The 11,632-nt window shown below is 49.7% G+C and overlaps 1 protein-coding gene across 3 annotated transcripts; it reads right to left on the bottom strand.

Annotated features, from left to right (window-relative positions):
- Positions 1-569: 569 nt before the first annotated feature.
- On the bottom strand, positions 570-9,635 carry LOC112606198 (NADH-cytochrome b5 reductase 2). 3 transcript variants are annotated; one of them, XM_025356344.1, is made up of 10 exons: positions 9,169-9,635; positions 9,112-9,132; positions 8,149-8,292; positions 7,860-7,932; positions 5,066-5,172; positions 4,648-4,777; positions 3,923-4,006; positions 3,172-3,257; positions 1,925-2,024; positions 570-1,016 (listed from the first exon to the last, which is right to left on the bottom strand). In XM_025356344.1, the coding sequence occupies exons 2-10, from the start codon at positions 9,130-9,132 to the stop codon at positions 844-846; spliced, it is 918 nt and encodes a 305-aa protein (XP_025212129.1). In that variant the 5' UTR covers positions 9,169-9,635; the 3' UTR covers positions 570-843. The 3 variants fall into 3 exon arrangements, with proteins under 3 accessions (XP_025212129.1, XP_025212132.1, XP_025212130.1); XM_025356347.1 differs by lacking the exons at positions 9,112-9,132; positions 9,169-9,635 and adding an exon at positions 8,815-9,004; XM_025356345.1 differs by lacking the exons at positions 570-1,016; positions 9,112-9,132; positions 9,169-9,635 and adding an exon at positions 8,815-9,004 and having other exon boundaries at positions 1,722-2,024.
- Positions 9,636-11,632: the final 1,997 nt, after the last annotated feature.

Here is an 11,632-nt window from a genome sequence, read left to right as displayed (position 1 = left end):
TTCCAATGTGGCCGCCATTATGTCAGTTTTTGTGAAAAGGGGAACAACTTAGAATAAAACTGGCCTAGGTTTAAGGCCAGCTTTGCCACCCACTGGTTGAATGACCTGGGAACACAGTCTCCAGGCCTCAGTTTCCTCATCTATAATTTGGAGAACAAAATCCCTACAGAATCTCTGGTTTGTTATGAGACTTCTAGGAAGCAGGGCAGAAGCAGCTCTACCCACTCACAGGTAACAGAGCAGCACTGTGTCATCCTGGCCATGAACCGCAAGGGGCCATGTGGTCACTCGTATCGTTTGGGTTTCATGATACTACAAAGGATTTAAGGCAGCTTCTGGAATCTGACTTTGAAAGTTGAGAAGTTTCTGTGTGTAACCACTCCTACCATGACCCCCAGTGCCATGGAGAGATTCTTGAGAGTTGATGTGACCCCACTCGGAGTTTTTTGGGAATTGCCCCTACACTTGACAGTTCTGACCCCCATGGGTATGCAGACGCCAACTCACAGGCCAGGCCATGGCCTCTGACTACCTAGCAGGTCCCCCACAGAGCCACACTTCATGGGCTATCTGCTTTGTACTTGAGTTTATTTCACAAAACCATGGAGAAAGATACTGAAATGGAGCTCTTTCCAGCCTCCAAGCAAGGAGGCCCCAGCAGCCAGTCTCCAGCCCCTTAAGCCCTTCTTGTTAGGCCCACACCCAAAAGAGAGGAGAACCAGTGTCTGCGTGAGGGTACCTGGCAAGGCACTTTTGAAAACATCCCAGTTTAACGTGGTGAAACTGAACTTACTCTGAAACAGATGAAAAGGGACATGCAAATTTCCTGAGCACATGGAGGTGTTAGTAGGTGAAAATCATGTCCTGGGTATAACCCAGCTTCTCCAGGTTAGGGTGAGCTGCCGTCTGGATCAGGGGTGGTGGGCCACACACCAGGATGAGCGTGGACTTCCCTGGAGGAGGAAGGTGCTCCTTGATCATGTCGGCAGTAACAAAGCCTGAGCTGTACTTCCAGCCTGAAATGAAGCAGACGCAGGAGAAAGCTGTGGGATGCCAGGTGGAGTTCCTGATCCCAGGCCGCCTATATACCCACCCTCAACCAGGGAGGAGGTGACAAGCTGCTCCACAAAGGCTTAGAAGTCTGTACTACTGCCCCCTGCAAAAAGCCTCAGAACTAGTAAACAGCCCTCTGCAGCAGTCGCCCCAGGTCCCAGGCTCACTGCGGGGACCCTGAAGCCCTGCTGCTGTCAGCTGTCAGCATTAATGAGGAAGGAGAACACAATGAGGTATACCGAGGTGTGTGAATCAATACAGCCGGCTGGAGTTGTCCGGCAGGGTGTGGCCTGGTGTTAGTGGAACTGCTCAGAATTGCTCAGTCGGGTAGTGGCCTCTGCCAGCCACGAAGCTGTATGACAAGCAGGTACAGCTGGGCGCAGTGTGAGATGTGCGCCTGTGGGGTGCTCTGTGCACAGTGGTTGCTGGGATGCTGCCTGGGCTGCAGCAGCTGTCTGGGGGCTCAGCATGTGAAGATTGCTGTCCAGGTGAGGTGGGTGGTGAGGGGTGTGGTGGCCGTAAGCAGAGGCGTGAGTGGTGAAGGGGTCAGTGCCCATATTAGATGTGTATGTGATGGTGTGTGGAGTGGGTAGGTGTTCAGAGTGGACAGGGGCAGTGTCCCTTTTGATGTTCAGTGCAGTGTGTGGGGTGCTGCTGATGTATTAGACACCTGCCCTTGATTGCCCTTAAAAGCAGGCCATCCCAAATCCTCTCTCCCTCAATTTCTCACATTTCCCACCTGGAGCCAGAGCCCAAGGTTCACCCCCACATCTGTTCCTATAAAACAAAAACAAAACAAACAGAGACCAGTCCTCAAAGTGGTCAAGGGTTGATGCTGACCCATGGTGGGTGAGGGCACTGGATATCGTACCAATAGGAGGCCTGTCCAGGGTGTACCACAGGTCGAACTGGTCTGGGTGAGTCCTGGCAATTTCTTCAAGCTCTTTTCTGACCAATATATCCTCCTCTGTCTAGAAAAGAAGCAACACTAGAAAAGCCCCTCCAGGGCCATCCTGTTGTTCCCTGGACTGACTACACGGGTCAGCATACTCTTGGCCAAAGCTGCTGCCGCTCCAGCTGGAATGCTCACTGCCAACTTTCAGGGCAAACAGGAGTTCTGCTGCTGCTCGTGAAGATCAAACCGCTTGTCTTGTGGATGAAGTTGGTGGTAGGATGTAGGTTCCCATGGAGCTGTAGTGACTGCCTCCAGCTAGAAGGACCTTTGCCAAGCACTGGCCAGGATGGCTTCACGCAGAGCTCCAGCCCTGCCTCCTACATCTACACTGAGCTCTAGCACAGCAAACCTAACTGGAACAAGCTCAGTGCAGGCCCAGGATCTTCTGGAAGAAATGTAATGGGCTCAGAAAGTCCTGTGATAGAACAGTACTGGATATGTGAAGGAGAGGAAAACAGTCTGGAGCCTCATTTGGGGGAAACGGAACCAAAGCCAAAAATAACCTGTCACAGGCTCAAACGTGCTGCACAGAAGACCTGCACAGAACCTTCATGATTCTCACCCCAGTCATTCCACTTCTGGGATTCTGTTTTAGAAAATAATCTAAAAGTAATCAAGCGTAGGCACAATTATTCATCACCATATTATTTATAACTGAAAACAGCCTGAATATAGAAGTTAGATTATAGTGCAACTTGATAAAAAACTATGATGAAAATATTTATAAAGCAGTTTAAAGAGAAGAAAATGCCTGTGTGGTAATGCTGAGTGAAAAAAAATGGATATATAAATTATAAATATATCGCATATATAGAAAAAAGATTTAAAAAATAAGTAAGTATTTATATTCTGTATTTTCTGAAGTGTCCACTGAGGACATCTGTGATTTTGCACTTAGCAAAAATGTAGCAATACATATTAAGGTAAAAAGGAATGCTTAGTGCTTAGGGTTGGCTGAGGAGACACAAAAGAGTTAAATACATGCAAAAAGCAGGCCTAGACTCAGCTTCTCCAGCTGCCAGCAGCCCTGTTGATCCCACTAAGCCCTCCCACAGTCACAGGCACCCAAGCAGCATGAGCTCAGTCAATGGAGGAGAAATGAAAACAAGAGCCCTGCTCAGCAAACATTCCATCCTACCACTGCAAGCTCAGCAGGAACTGACCTGGTTGGCAAAGATGAGGGACATCCTGGTGCTGTCACTGGGGTCCTTGGTGATGTGGCGAATGAGCTGCAACATGGGTGTGATGCCTGGAACATAGTGAGTGGGCAGCCAGCTTTCTCCCTGTCTCTGAAGCCCACAGTCCCTGACCTGCAGCAAGCTTACCTGCCCCCAGCCCCAGTTATCCTTTTCTCACTTCTGTCCCCAAAACTCAAAAGTGGGAAACAGCCCTTCATTTTGGTTTTCCTTTCTAATGCAACAGTAAGTCAGAAGGTCTTTCTCATTTTCATATGGCAAGATGGAAAGAACACTCTAAGTTCTTCCGTGTCCTCATTCATCAAACAATTAATGACGGGTAAATGTGATAGCTTTAAGAGTGCCTATTACAGTGCCTGGCACATTGTATGTCTCCTTCAAAGATTGTTCTCTTCCTTCAGGCAGTCATTTTCAAGGGATGGGGAGAGTCAGACTTGAACTGGATCCAGGCACTCCTGGGACAGCATGGGTGGGCCTGCCCAGCTTGGCCCCCAGCCTGACCTGAGAGGTCCCCACAAGGCTCCTGAGCAACCACCATGTTGGTTAGGGGAAGCAGGGCACACAGGGTCAGTTTCAAGACCTGTCACTGATTCATCATTCCCACCTTCTACAGCTGGGGTCGAAATAGCTCATGTTGTCCCTTCGAGGATCAAATGACTCCCAAGTCAGAATGGTCTCAGGGCTCATTCTCCGGATGGAGCCCCTAGAAGCCTCTTACCTGTGCCCCCAGCAATCATTCCCAGGTGATGGGCCAGTTTTTTTTTAGGCTCACTCGTCTGGTCTGGTCTGATTCCAAGATTCCCTGGAAACACAGGGAATGCTTATGGCCTCTGCAGTTCTTGCCTAAGAGACTGCAAAAGATCACTGACATTCCTTAGGACTCCCAGGAGGCAGCTCCAACTAAAGGACTGTCTGCACCATTTTAAGCTGGTGAAGCAGGCCAGGGCAGTCTCCTCAGCGAGTTCTGGCGCCCCAGTGCACAAAGTGGGAATAGAGCCTGAGCCTGCTCAGGGAATTGCCGGACCTTTGGTTCTGAGGAAAAAGAGGGGCAAGCTGAAGTTAACACAGAGACTCAAAGAGCATTCTCACTCACGGAGGTGAACCAGTGAGTAAATAATGGCTATGTGAGTAAGCAAAGGAGCATGGACTCCTCCATCCATTTTTCAGTATTAGCAGGCACCATTTATGTATCAGGCATTGTGCTGGAGACATTGATACAATGACGAGGAAACACCAAATCATTCCCCTACCTTAAAAAAGCTTACAACCTTATGAAGTGGGTGTGTGAATGTATAACAAGTGTGGTCATTATGCATTGTGTGTGAATGAATGAAGACTAAGGACAACCCCATGTGACTCAAATCTGAGGCGTGTACGAGAACAATGGAACCATTGAAGGAATCTTCCTCCCGGCTGGGAGCCCAGTATGAACCCCTCCAGTACCTGGCCCATGGTAAAACAAGCGTCCCTTTGGCCCTCGAAAAAAGATGGTGTCCCCGATTTTCATGTTCTCCAAATACTGAGTCATCTTCCCCCCTTCAGGATATTGGGGGTGTACATTTTTGAAGTAGATCTGAAAAGCAAGGCAGCACTGCTTTCACATTCCCAGACACAATGCCACAGCCACACAACCAGAAAATGCATTTACTGCTGGAAGCTTTGCAGAGAAAATGTTCTGCTCTCTTAATTGCTGTACGCAGTCCCTGAAGATGAAGCTGCCTGAAGGTTAACTGTAGCTTCACTGCTGGAAAGCCCTGTCTAGGGCATATGTCCCCTCAGAGAAAAAGCACTGCCCCTCCACCCCACCACTCTCAATAGGCTTGAAAGCACGAGGCAGCCAGATATGGTGAGCACTATTTACCTTTATAATTAAGTCCACAAAGCCTCTGTCATCATCACTGGAGACAGGCGTGTAAGCCCTGACCACCAATTCATTATCAATTTTCGCCAAGAGCTGGACATAGTTACCTATAGAAAAGGCATCAAGCACTGAGTCAAAGCATACTTAGCTTAAATAAGGCCCAGGGATAAAGGACTGAGCTTCAGTGAAGGGAGCAAATACTGGGGCAGAATGTTAAGGGGGGCGGGAAGGAGAGAGCAGGGAAGGAGCCCCAGTATGGGATGCCTGGATCCTAGGCCTGCTCTGCCTTGCTGTGCTACCCTAGGCAAGTCACTTCACCTCTCTGGGTTTTGGTGTCTTCATCTGTAAAATAGGGATGATATACTATATCATAGTATAACTGCTTTCTGGAGCAGGAAAAGATCATTAAAGTTGGAGGGTGAGTATTAAAAATTACAGAAAGGGGTCAGACATGGTAGCTCACCCTTGTAATCCCAGCCCAGAGGCGGGTGGATTGCTTGAGCTCAGGAGTTTGAGACCAGCCTGGGCAACATGGCAAAACCCCATCTCTACAAAAAAATACAAAAAATTAGCCAGGTGTGGTGGTGCACACCTGTAGTCTCAGCTACTTGGGAGGCTGAGGTGGGAGCATCACCTGAGCGCAGGAGGTCGAGGCTGCAGTGAGCTGAGACTGTGCCACTGCATTCCAGCCTGGATGATAGAATGAGACCCTGTCTCAAAAAAAAAAAAAAAAAAAAATTACAGAAAGGAGTATTTGTCTATTCAAGAAAAATATGTGGCCTTCACAGACTAATTTCTTCCTAAACTGGATGTATCACTGGGGTCTGTGAATAAATTACAACTACTGCATCTGTATCCTGGTATTAGGCACAGAGCAGGCCTGGGTTAATAGATACTATAGGGTCCTAGGATTGGGGTACCCATGGAGCAAATGAAGCAACAATATCATGTCTTCCTGGCCTATGGCCCTGTGAGGAGTAGCAGTGAAGTTTTAAACCATGTAACTCTGCCCTTCCTGGGTAGAATTCAATAAACCAAGTATGGCCGGAGACCTATGGATCATGACTACATCCCACTGTCAGATGATACACTGGGCAGCTACAACCTGTTGGATCCAAAATGTGAGACTCAAATTACTAAGGCAATTAGTGGCAGGGACAGGAGTGCAACCAAGAGATAAAGTTTTGTAACCCTAACCCTAACCCTAAATCTTGACTAATTTCCTGTATGTAGTCAGTTTCTACTCCCTCAGTTTCTACTCGCTCAGAAACTGAGTGGACTACATACAGGAAATTAGTCAAGAGACAAGGAAGATAGAACAGAAATATGGATAGAAACCAAGACCTAAGGTGCAGGGAGGAGGAGGTGACAGGAGGAGAAAAAAGGAGGCAGAGTAGGCACTAGAGGGGCTGGTTCCTGAAGCTGATTCAAGAGGATGAGCCAAGTCTTTGAGGTGCCAACACTCTGGGCTCAGAACAGGCTCAATGACTCTGGTCATGGTCCCTCTGGGCACCAGGGATATGCAGGAATAAGTGCCTGAGACACCTAGCTTCCTTCTGAGAACCTGAAACTGGAAACCTGGAAAGGCTCTTTCATATGCAGCCACCTAGGCCTGGCCCGAGGCTGTCCCCAGGGCAAATGGGGCTCCCTGGCTGGTCCTTCAGGCCCCATCTCTAACTGGCTTCACTTCCACTGACCTGGGACAAAGCAGCGAACTCTGAGGCTTCATATTAGACTCTCCCAGAAGCCTCTACATTACCTTGTCCCACTAACTTTGCACGGCCTAGGCCAAGGCTGAGGAGATGGTGGATCAAGGCAGTTTCTAAGAAATTCTGTATCTCAAAGTTTTTCATTCTTTTAGGCTTCCTGCCAACAGGACCGGCCTGACAGGCCAAGCAGAGAGCTGGGAGACCGCACGCACAACACTGAGCTCTCGTGCATAGAGAGGGAGTGAGGGAGCAGCAAGGAGGCTCAGGGGCCCAGCCAGCTGGCTAGAGTGTAATCTCACCCCCTGATGGAGTTGAGGTCAAGGTTTTGTCCTGTTTGCATATAAGACAAATAGGCCATGGAGTAGGATCCACCAGGCAGGCAAGCAGCACTAGCAGATTATACAAAGCTTCTCTGAATCCCTGATTCTAGCAGTTTTCTACTGCACTAAGACTGACTCAGCTATCTGATGGTGTTACAGATTAGAAATGGGATAACTCAACTCTAGGACTCCTAGGGCTGGCCCCTCCTTATGTGGGTCTGAGGCCCCTGCAGAGAATCTAAGTGACCATGGGGGCAGGGCACACCTAACTCATTCCTGCCTGCCCGCACATTCTGGGCCTTTCCCCTGACCACTGGTTCCTCCCATCCCTCCCAGGTGCACAATACTTTGCAGTTTCTGAATTTTCATATCCATCAGTCACTCTACTTTCACAACAACCCAAGTGAGGTAGACAGGCGGGCCTGGGAAATCTCATTTCATAGACTGGGGCTCAGAGAGATTGAAGGACTTCCCTAAAGTTCCCCAGCAAGGAGCCTTCCATGAGATCTTAGGCCTTTTGGCTCTAGGTTCAGTTCTTTTCAATGCTCACTGAGGTACCAATCTTGTGTCAGCCCAATCGGAATAATGAAGAAAATAAATTTTCTGTCCCACATGCATCCACCTATCTCCCTGAGCACACAGGCTCAGGGGGAGCATGAGGGCATCTTCCACACCTCAGGACGTGGGAAACCTGTGTTTCTGTTCGGAGAGGAGGGCTTAGGCCCCAGAGGCCCCAGTCCTGGTGATGACCCAAGCCCAGCTCACCTACAGGAAGTCCTAAGACATGGTCAGGCGAAGGCAGTTCAAAGCGGAACCTCCGGGTGTTGTGGCTGATTTTCTAACAAAACAAAACATAGGCAGGTTCTGTCAGCTTTCTAGAAGCCTTGTTGGGCAGGTGAGATGCCTGGGAAAGGAGATCCGTTTGGTGCTATTCCAGCACACGCACACAGGGGGGCAGGGAGTGAACTGGAGGCCATGAGATGACTGTCTGGCTGCCCTGCCATCCCAGCCATCATCCACTTACTGCCTTACACCCGCAGGGCTGACCCATTACCTCTTTCTCAATCAAGGGCAGCGGGTACTTGGCTTCAGGGTCTTGTAAGGTGATAGGCTCTCTCTTCCTGGAGTTCATGCTCTTCAGGACCAACACGAGCACAGTGACCCCAATGACGGTGATGGTCAGGAGCAGGGACGGGTCCTGGTAGACACAATGTAAGCAGAGCACCTCAGGTCTTGCCCGCCCTGGACAGGGCAGCTCTCAGGCGCAGTACACCCTCCCCTCACCAAAGGCACAGAAGCTGAGCTCTGCCTGAAGGAAATAGGCAGAGAGCGGTAGTGACACAGAAGGCGGCTGGGACAGCCTGTGGCGGACCAGAAGGTAGGGAGGGGTCAGCTGCAGGTCACACAGGATGTTTCAGGCCCCTGGACCGGGCCGCACACATGGCCTGGGGTGCTCAGGTCACTAGGCCCCTCCTGGCTACAGCCAAAGGTTCACACACTGGAAGTCCCTTCCTCGAGGTGAAGGTGGAGGACATTACCCCTAACACACAATCCGGAATAAGGGGCCCAGTCCCTAAAGACAGAACTAGGGTGCGTAGCTTTAAGAGGTGCCCCGTGACTTAGAGCCTGGGGACTCCCCAACACTCTCCTGGACAGGGCGAAGGGGGCCTGGGCACTCAACTGCCAGAGACCCGGCCAGCCTCCCCGCATCTGTCCCTACCCCACAAGGCCGGCCTGCTCCTCTCCCAACGCAAGCCTGACAGGGAAAGTTCCCTCTCCTCCCGCCCGGGCGCTGGAGTCTCAGCCCTCACCACGCCTTCCGGAATCCGAGCCGGCCCGCCCCGCTCCCAGCCCTTCGCGGTTCCGCCCACGACCGCTCCCCCGCCTCCGGCTCCGGCTCCCAGCCGCCCGGTCTGACGTTCCCGGCTCTAGCCGGCCTCCGGCCTCTTTCCTTCCGGCCATCCCGACAGAGATATTTCTTAAATACTCCATAAATACACCCCGCCGCGGAACCCACCCGGAGTGAGACGCCCAACATGTCGTCGAACTGGGGTTGGCCGGGGACGCCCAACATGTCGTCGAACTGGGGTTGGCCGGGGACCGGTGCGCGGCTCCCCCCGCGGGCCCGCAGACTCGTGGCGCCCCCCTGCAGCTCCGCCTGGCCGACGGGGAACCGGCCGAGACGCGGACATGCGGCGCCCAGGAGGACAGAGGCTCGGGCGGACCCCGCAGGCTGGGACCTTGGCTGCTGGCCCGCTCCCCGAGAAGGGCCGTGGTCGGGGGGCTCTCACTCGCGAGCCGCTGGCTCTGGGTCAGCCCTGCCCCCAGGGCAGCGCTAGATCCTGAGGCTGGCGGGGCGCTGAGCCCGGGCGTCCTCGCTCCTGCGCTGCCTCTCTGCATCCTGGCCCCTTCCGAGCTGCCACACTGAGCACCCCTCAGCTTACTTAAACGCGGCAAGGCTGGAGAAGGCCGTCTGGGGGACTGGGCGGAGGGGGATGCTGGTGAAGGAAGAATTCAGGCAGCTGCAAAGAACGCGTGAATATATTCATTCAATATGCCTCTTGGGCACCTACTCTGGGCCTGGTCCGGGGTGGGTGTTTTCCGGGTGGGGCCGAAGCAGGGGCGTCGCCGAGTTGAAGACTCATGTATTCATGCATTCATTCATTCGCTGGTTGGAGAGGGAGGACGAGGGCCCCGCGCCGATCGGAGGGGAGCAGAACAGTAGGCACAGTTAGAGGGTCTTCACGGTGCATTTTGGAGCCTTCGCTGCCCGCTCACCCTTGATTACAGGCAAAGGCAAATTCTTGCCTCAGGACCTGTGTGAAACAGAGACGCCCAGAAGCAGATCCCCGCCTGTTTGACTCCGCTAGGGCTGCTGTAACAAAGTGCCACAGACTGAGCGGTTTAAACAACAAAAATTTATTGTCTCACAGGTCTGGGGGCTGGAAGTCCAAAATCAAGGTGTGGGCAGAGTAGGTTCCTTCTGAGGGCTGGGAGGAAAGGATCGTTCCATGCCTCTCCTAGGTTTGTAGGAGAGGGGCTAGGAGAAGGGGCATCTTCTTCCTGTATCTCCACATCTTCATCGCTCTATGTGTGTCCCCTGTGTCCAAATTTCCCCTTTCATGAGGACACCAGTCATATTCAATTAGGGTCCATCCTAATGACCTTGTTTTAACTTGATTACTTATGTAAAGGCTCTATCTTCAAATAAGGTCACATCCTTAGGTACTGGGTGTTAGTGCTTCAACATAAGAATCGGGGTGAAAACAATAACCCGTAACACTTCACCAACCCTTATCTCCAAAGCACACACCACCACAGGCTCAAAAATTCTTGCTATGTGAATGAATAAACAAACTTTATTTTCTCTCTTTGACTTAATCAAATGCCTTTACTTTTGATTTACCCGTAGGTGCTTGGATATTATTGTCAGATATTTTAATTTTTGACAATGCGATAAGTGTAAAATGATGTCTCAGGAACCCAATTTGCATTACCTAATAACTGCTAATAAGGTTGAACATCTTTAATATATTTATTTCCCATGGAGCTTCCTTTTCAGAAAAAAGAAATGCCTGCTCATGATTTTTGCTCATTTTTCTGTTGCGTTGTCTTTTTCTTACTGATTTTTAGGAGTCTTTTATATATATTTTAGATATCCCTTCTTTGCCAGTTACATGAGTTATAAATGTTTTCTCGTAATTTGTAACTTCTTCCTTTTTTCTTTCTTTATTTTCTGTCCCACTTTTTTTGTGGTGTAGTCTGACGAATAGAAATTTGAATTGCAGTGTAACCAAATGTACCAATCTTCAATTTTTTTGCCTTTATAGTTAGTGATTTTTGTGACTTGTCTATTTCTACCCAAGCCCTTAAAGATATTGTGTATTTTCCCCAATAAGATTTAAAGATTTTCCTTTCACATTTAAGTTTTTCAACCACTTGGAATTGATTTCTGTGTAGGATGTGAGGCAGGGATACAATTTCATTTTTCCATGTGGCTAATGTGTTTTTTTCAGTAACATTTATTGAATTGCTCACACCTGGCCACTGACCTGCAACTGATCTGCTACCCCTGTGCTATGTCAGTTTTCATAAGTGTGTGAGTGTAGCTCTGGCCTCCCATTTCTCTTACATCATTTAGTTGCCTAACCATGTCACAATACCACACTGTTTTAGTTACAGTAGTTTATAACAAGTGTTTATGTCTTTCATTCTTATACATTCTTTGGATCTCGGGTCAGATGTCACTCCCTTGGAGATGCTTCTGTGATCCCCCAACTTAAGTACATGTACATATTAATGTTTTAACATAATTTAACTTGTAATGTTTGTAACTTAATTTGTCTGTCAAATTAAGTTTAACTTAAAGCTGCCTCCTTACATATTTTAGGTTCACCCTAAAAGTTTCTTCGTACATAGTGAACTGTAACCGACTATTGTACCAATCATGGAGTTTCAGCCCATTATAGGCAGCCAACTGTTCAGACTGTGTTCAAATAAGGCAAATGGTAAGCTGTAATCAATCCCGCTGTTTCTGT

This window comes from Theropithecus gelada, chromosome 14 (assembly GCF_003255815.1).
Source record: "Theropithecus gelada isolate Dixy chromosome 14, Tgel_1.0, whole genome shotgun sequence".
NCBI lineage: Eukaryota > Metazoa > Chordata > Mammalia > Primates > Cercopithecidae > Theropithecus > Theropithecus gelada.
The sequence above is the reverse complement of the archived record's forward strand: the minus strand, read 5'-3'. Positions and strand labels throughout refer to the sequence as shown.

What these genes read in the sequence shown, in the direction of transcription:
- LOC112606198 (XM_025356344.1), bottom strand. Translation starts at nt 9,132, where the DNA reads ATGTTGGGCGTCTCACTCCGG. An exon ending in TTGTGGACTTAATTATAAAG is followed by an intron (nt 4,778 to 5,065) that starts GTAAATAGTGCT and finishes CTTGCTTTTCAG; the next exon opens with ATCTACTTCAAAAATGTACA. An exon ending in CCCTCATCTTTGCCAACCAG is followed by an intron (nt 2,025 to 3,171) that starts GTCAGTTCCTGC and finishes CTTCTTTTCTAG; the next exon opens with ACAGAGGAGGATATATTGGT.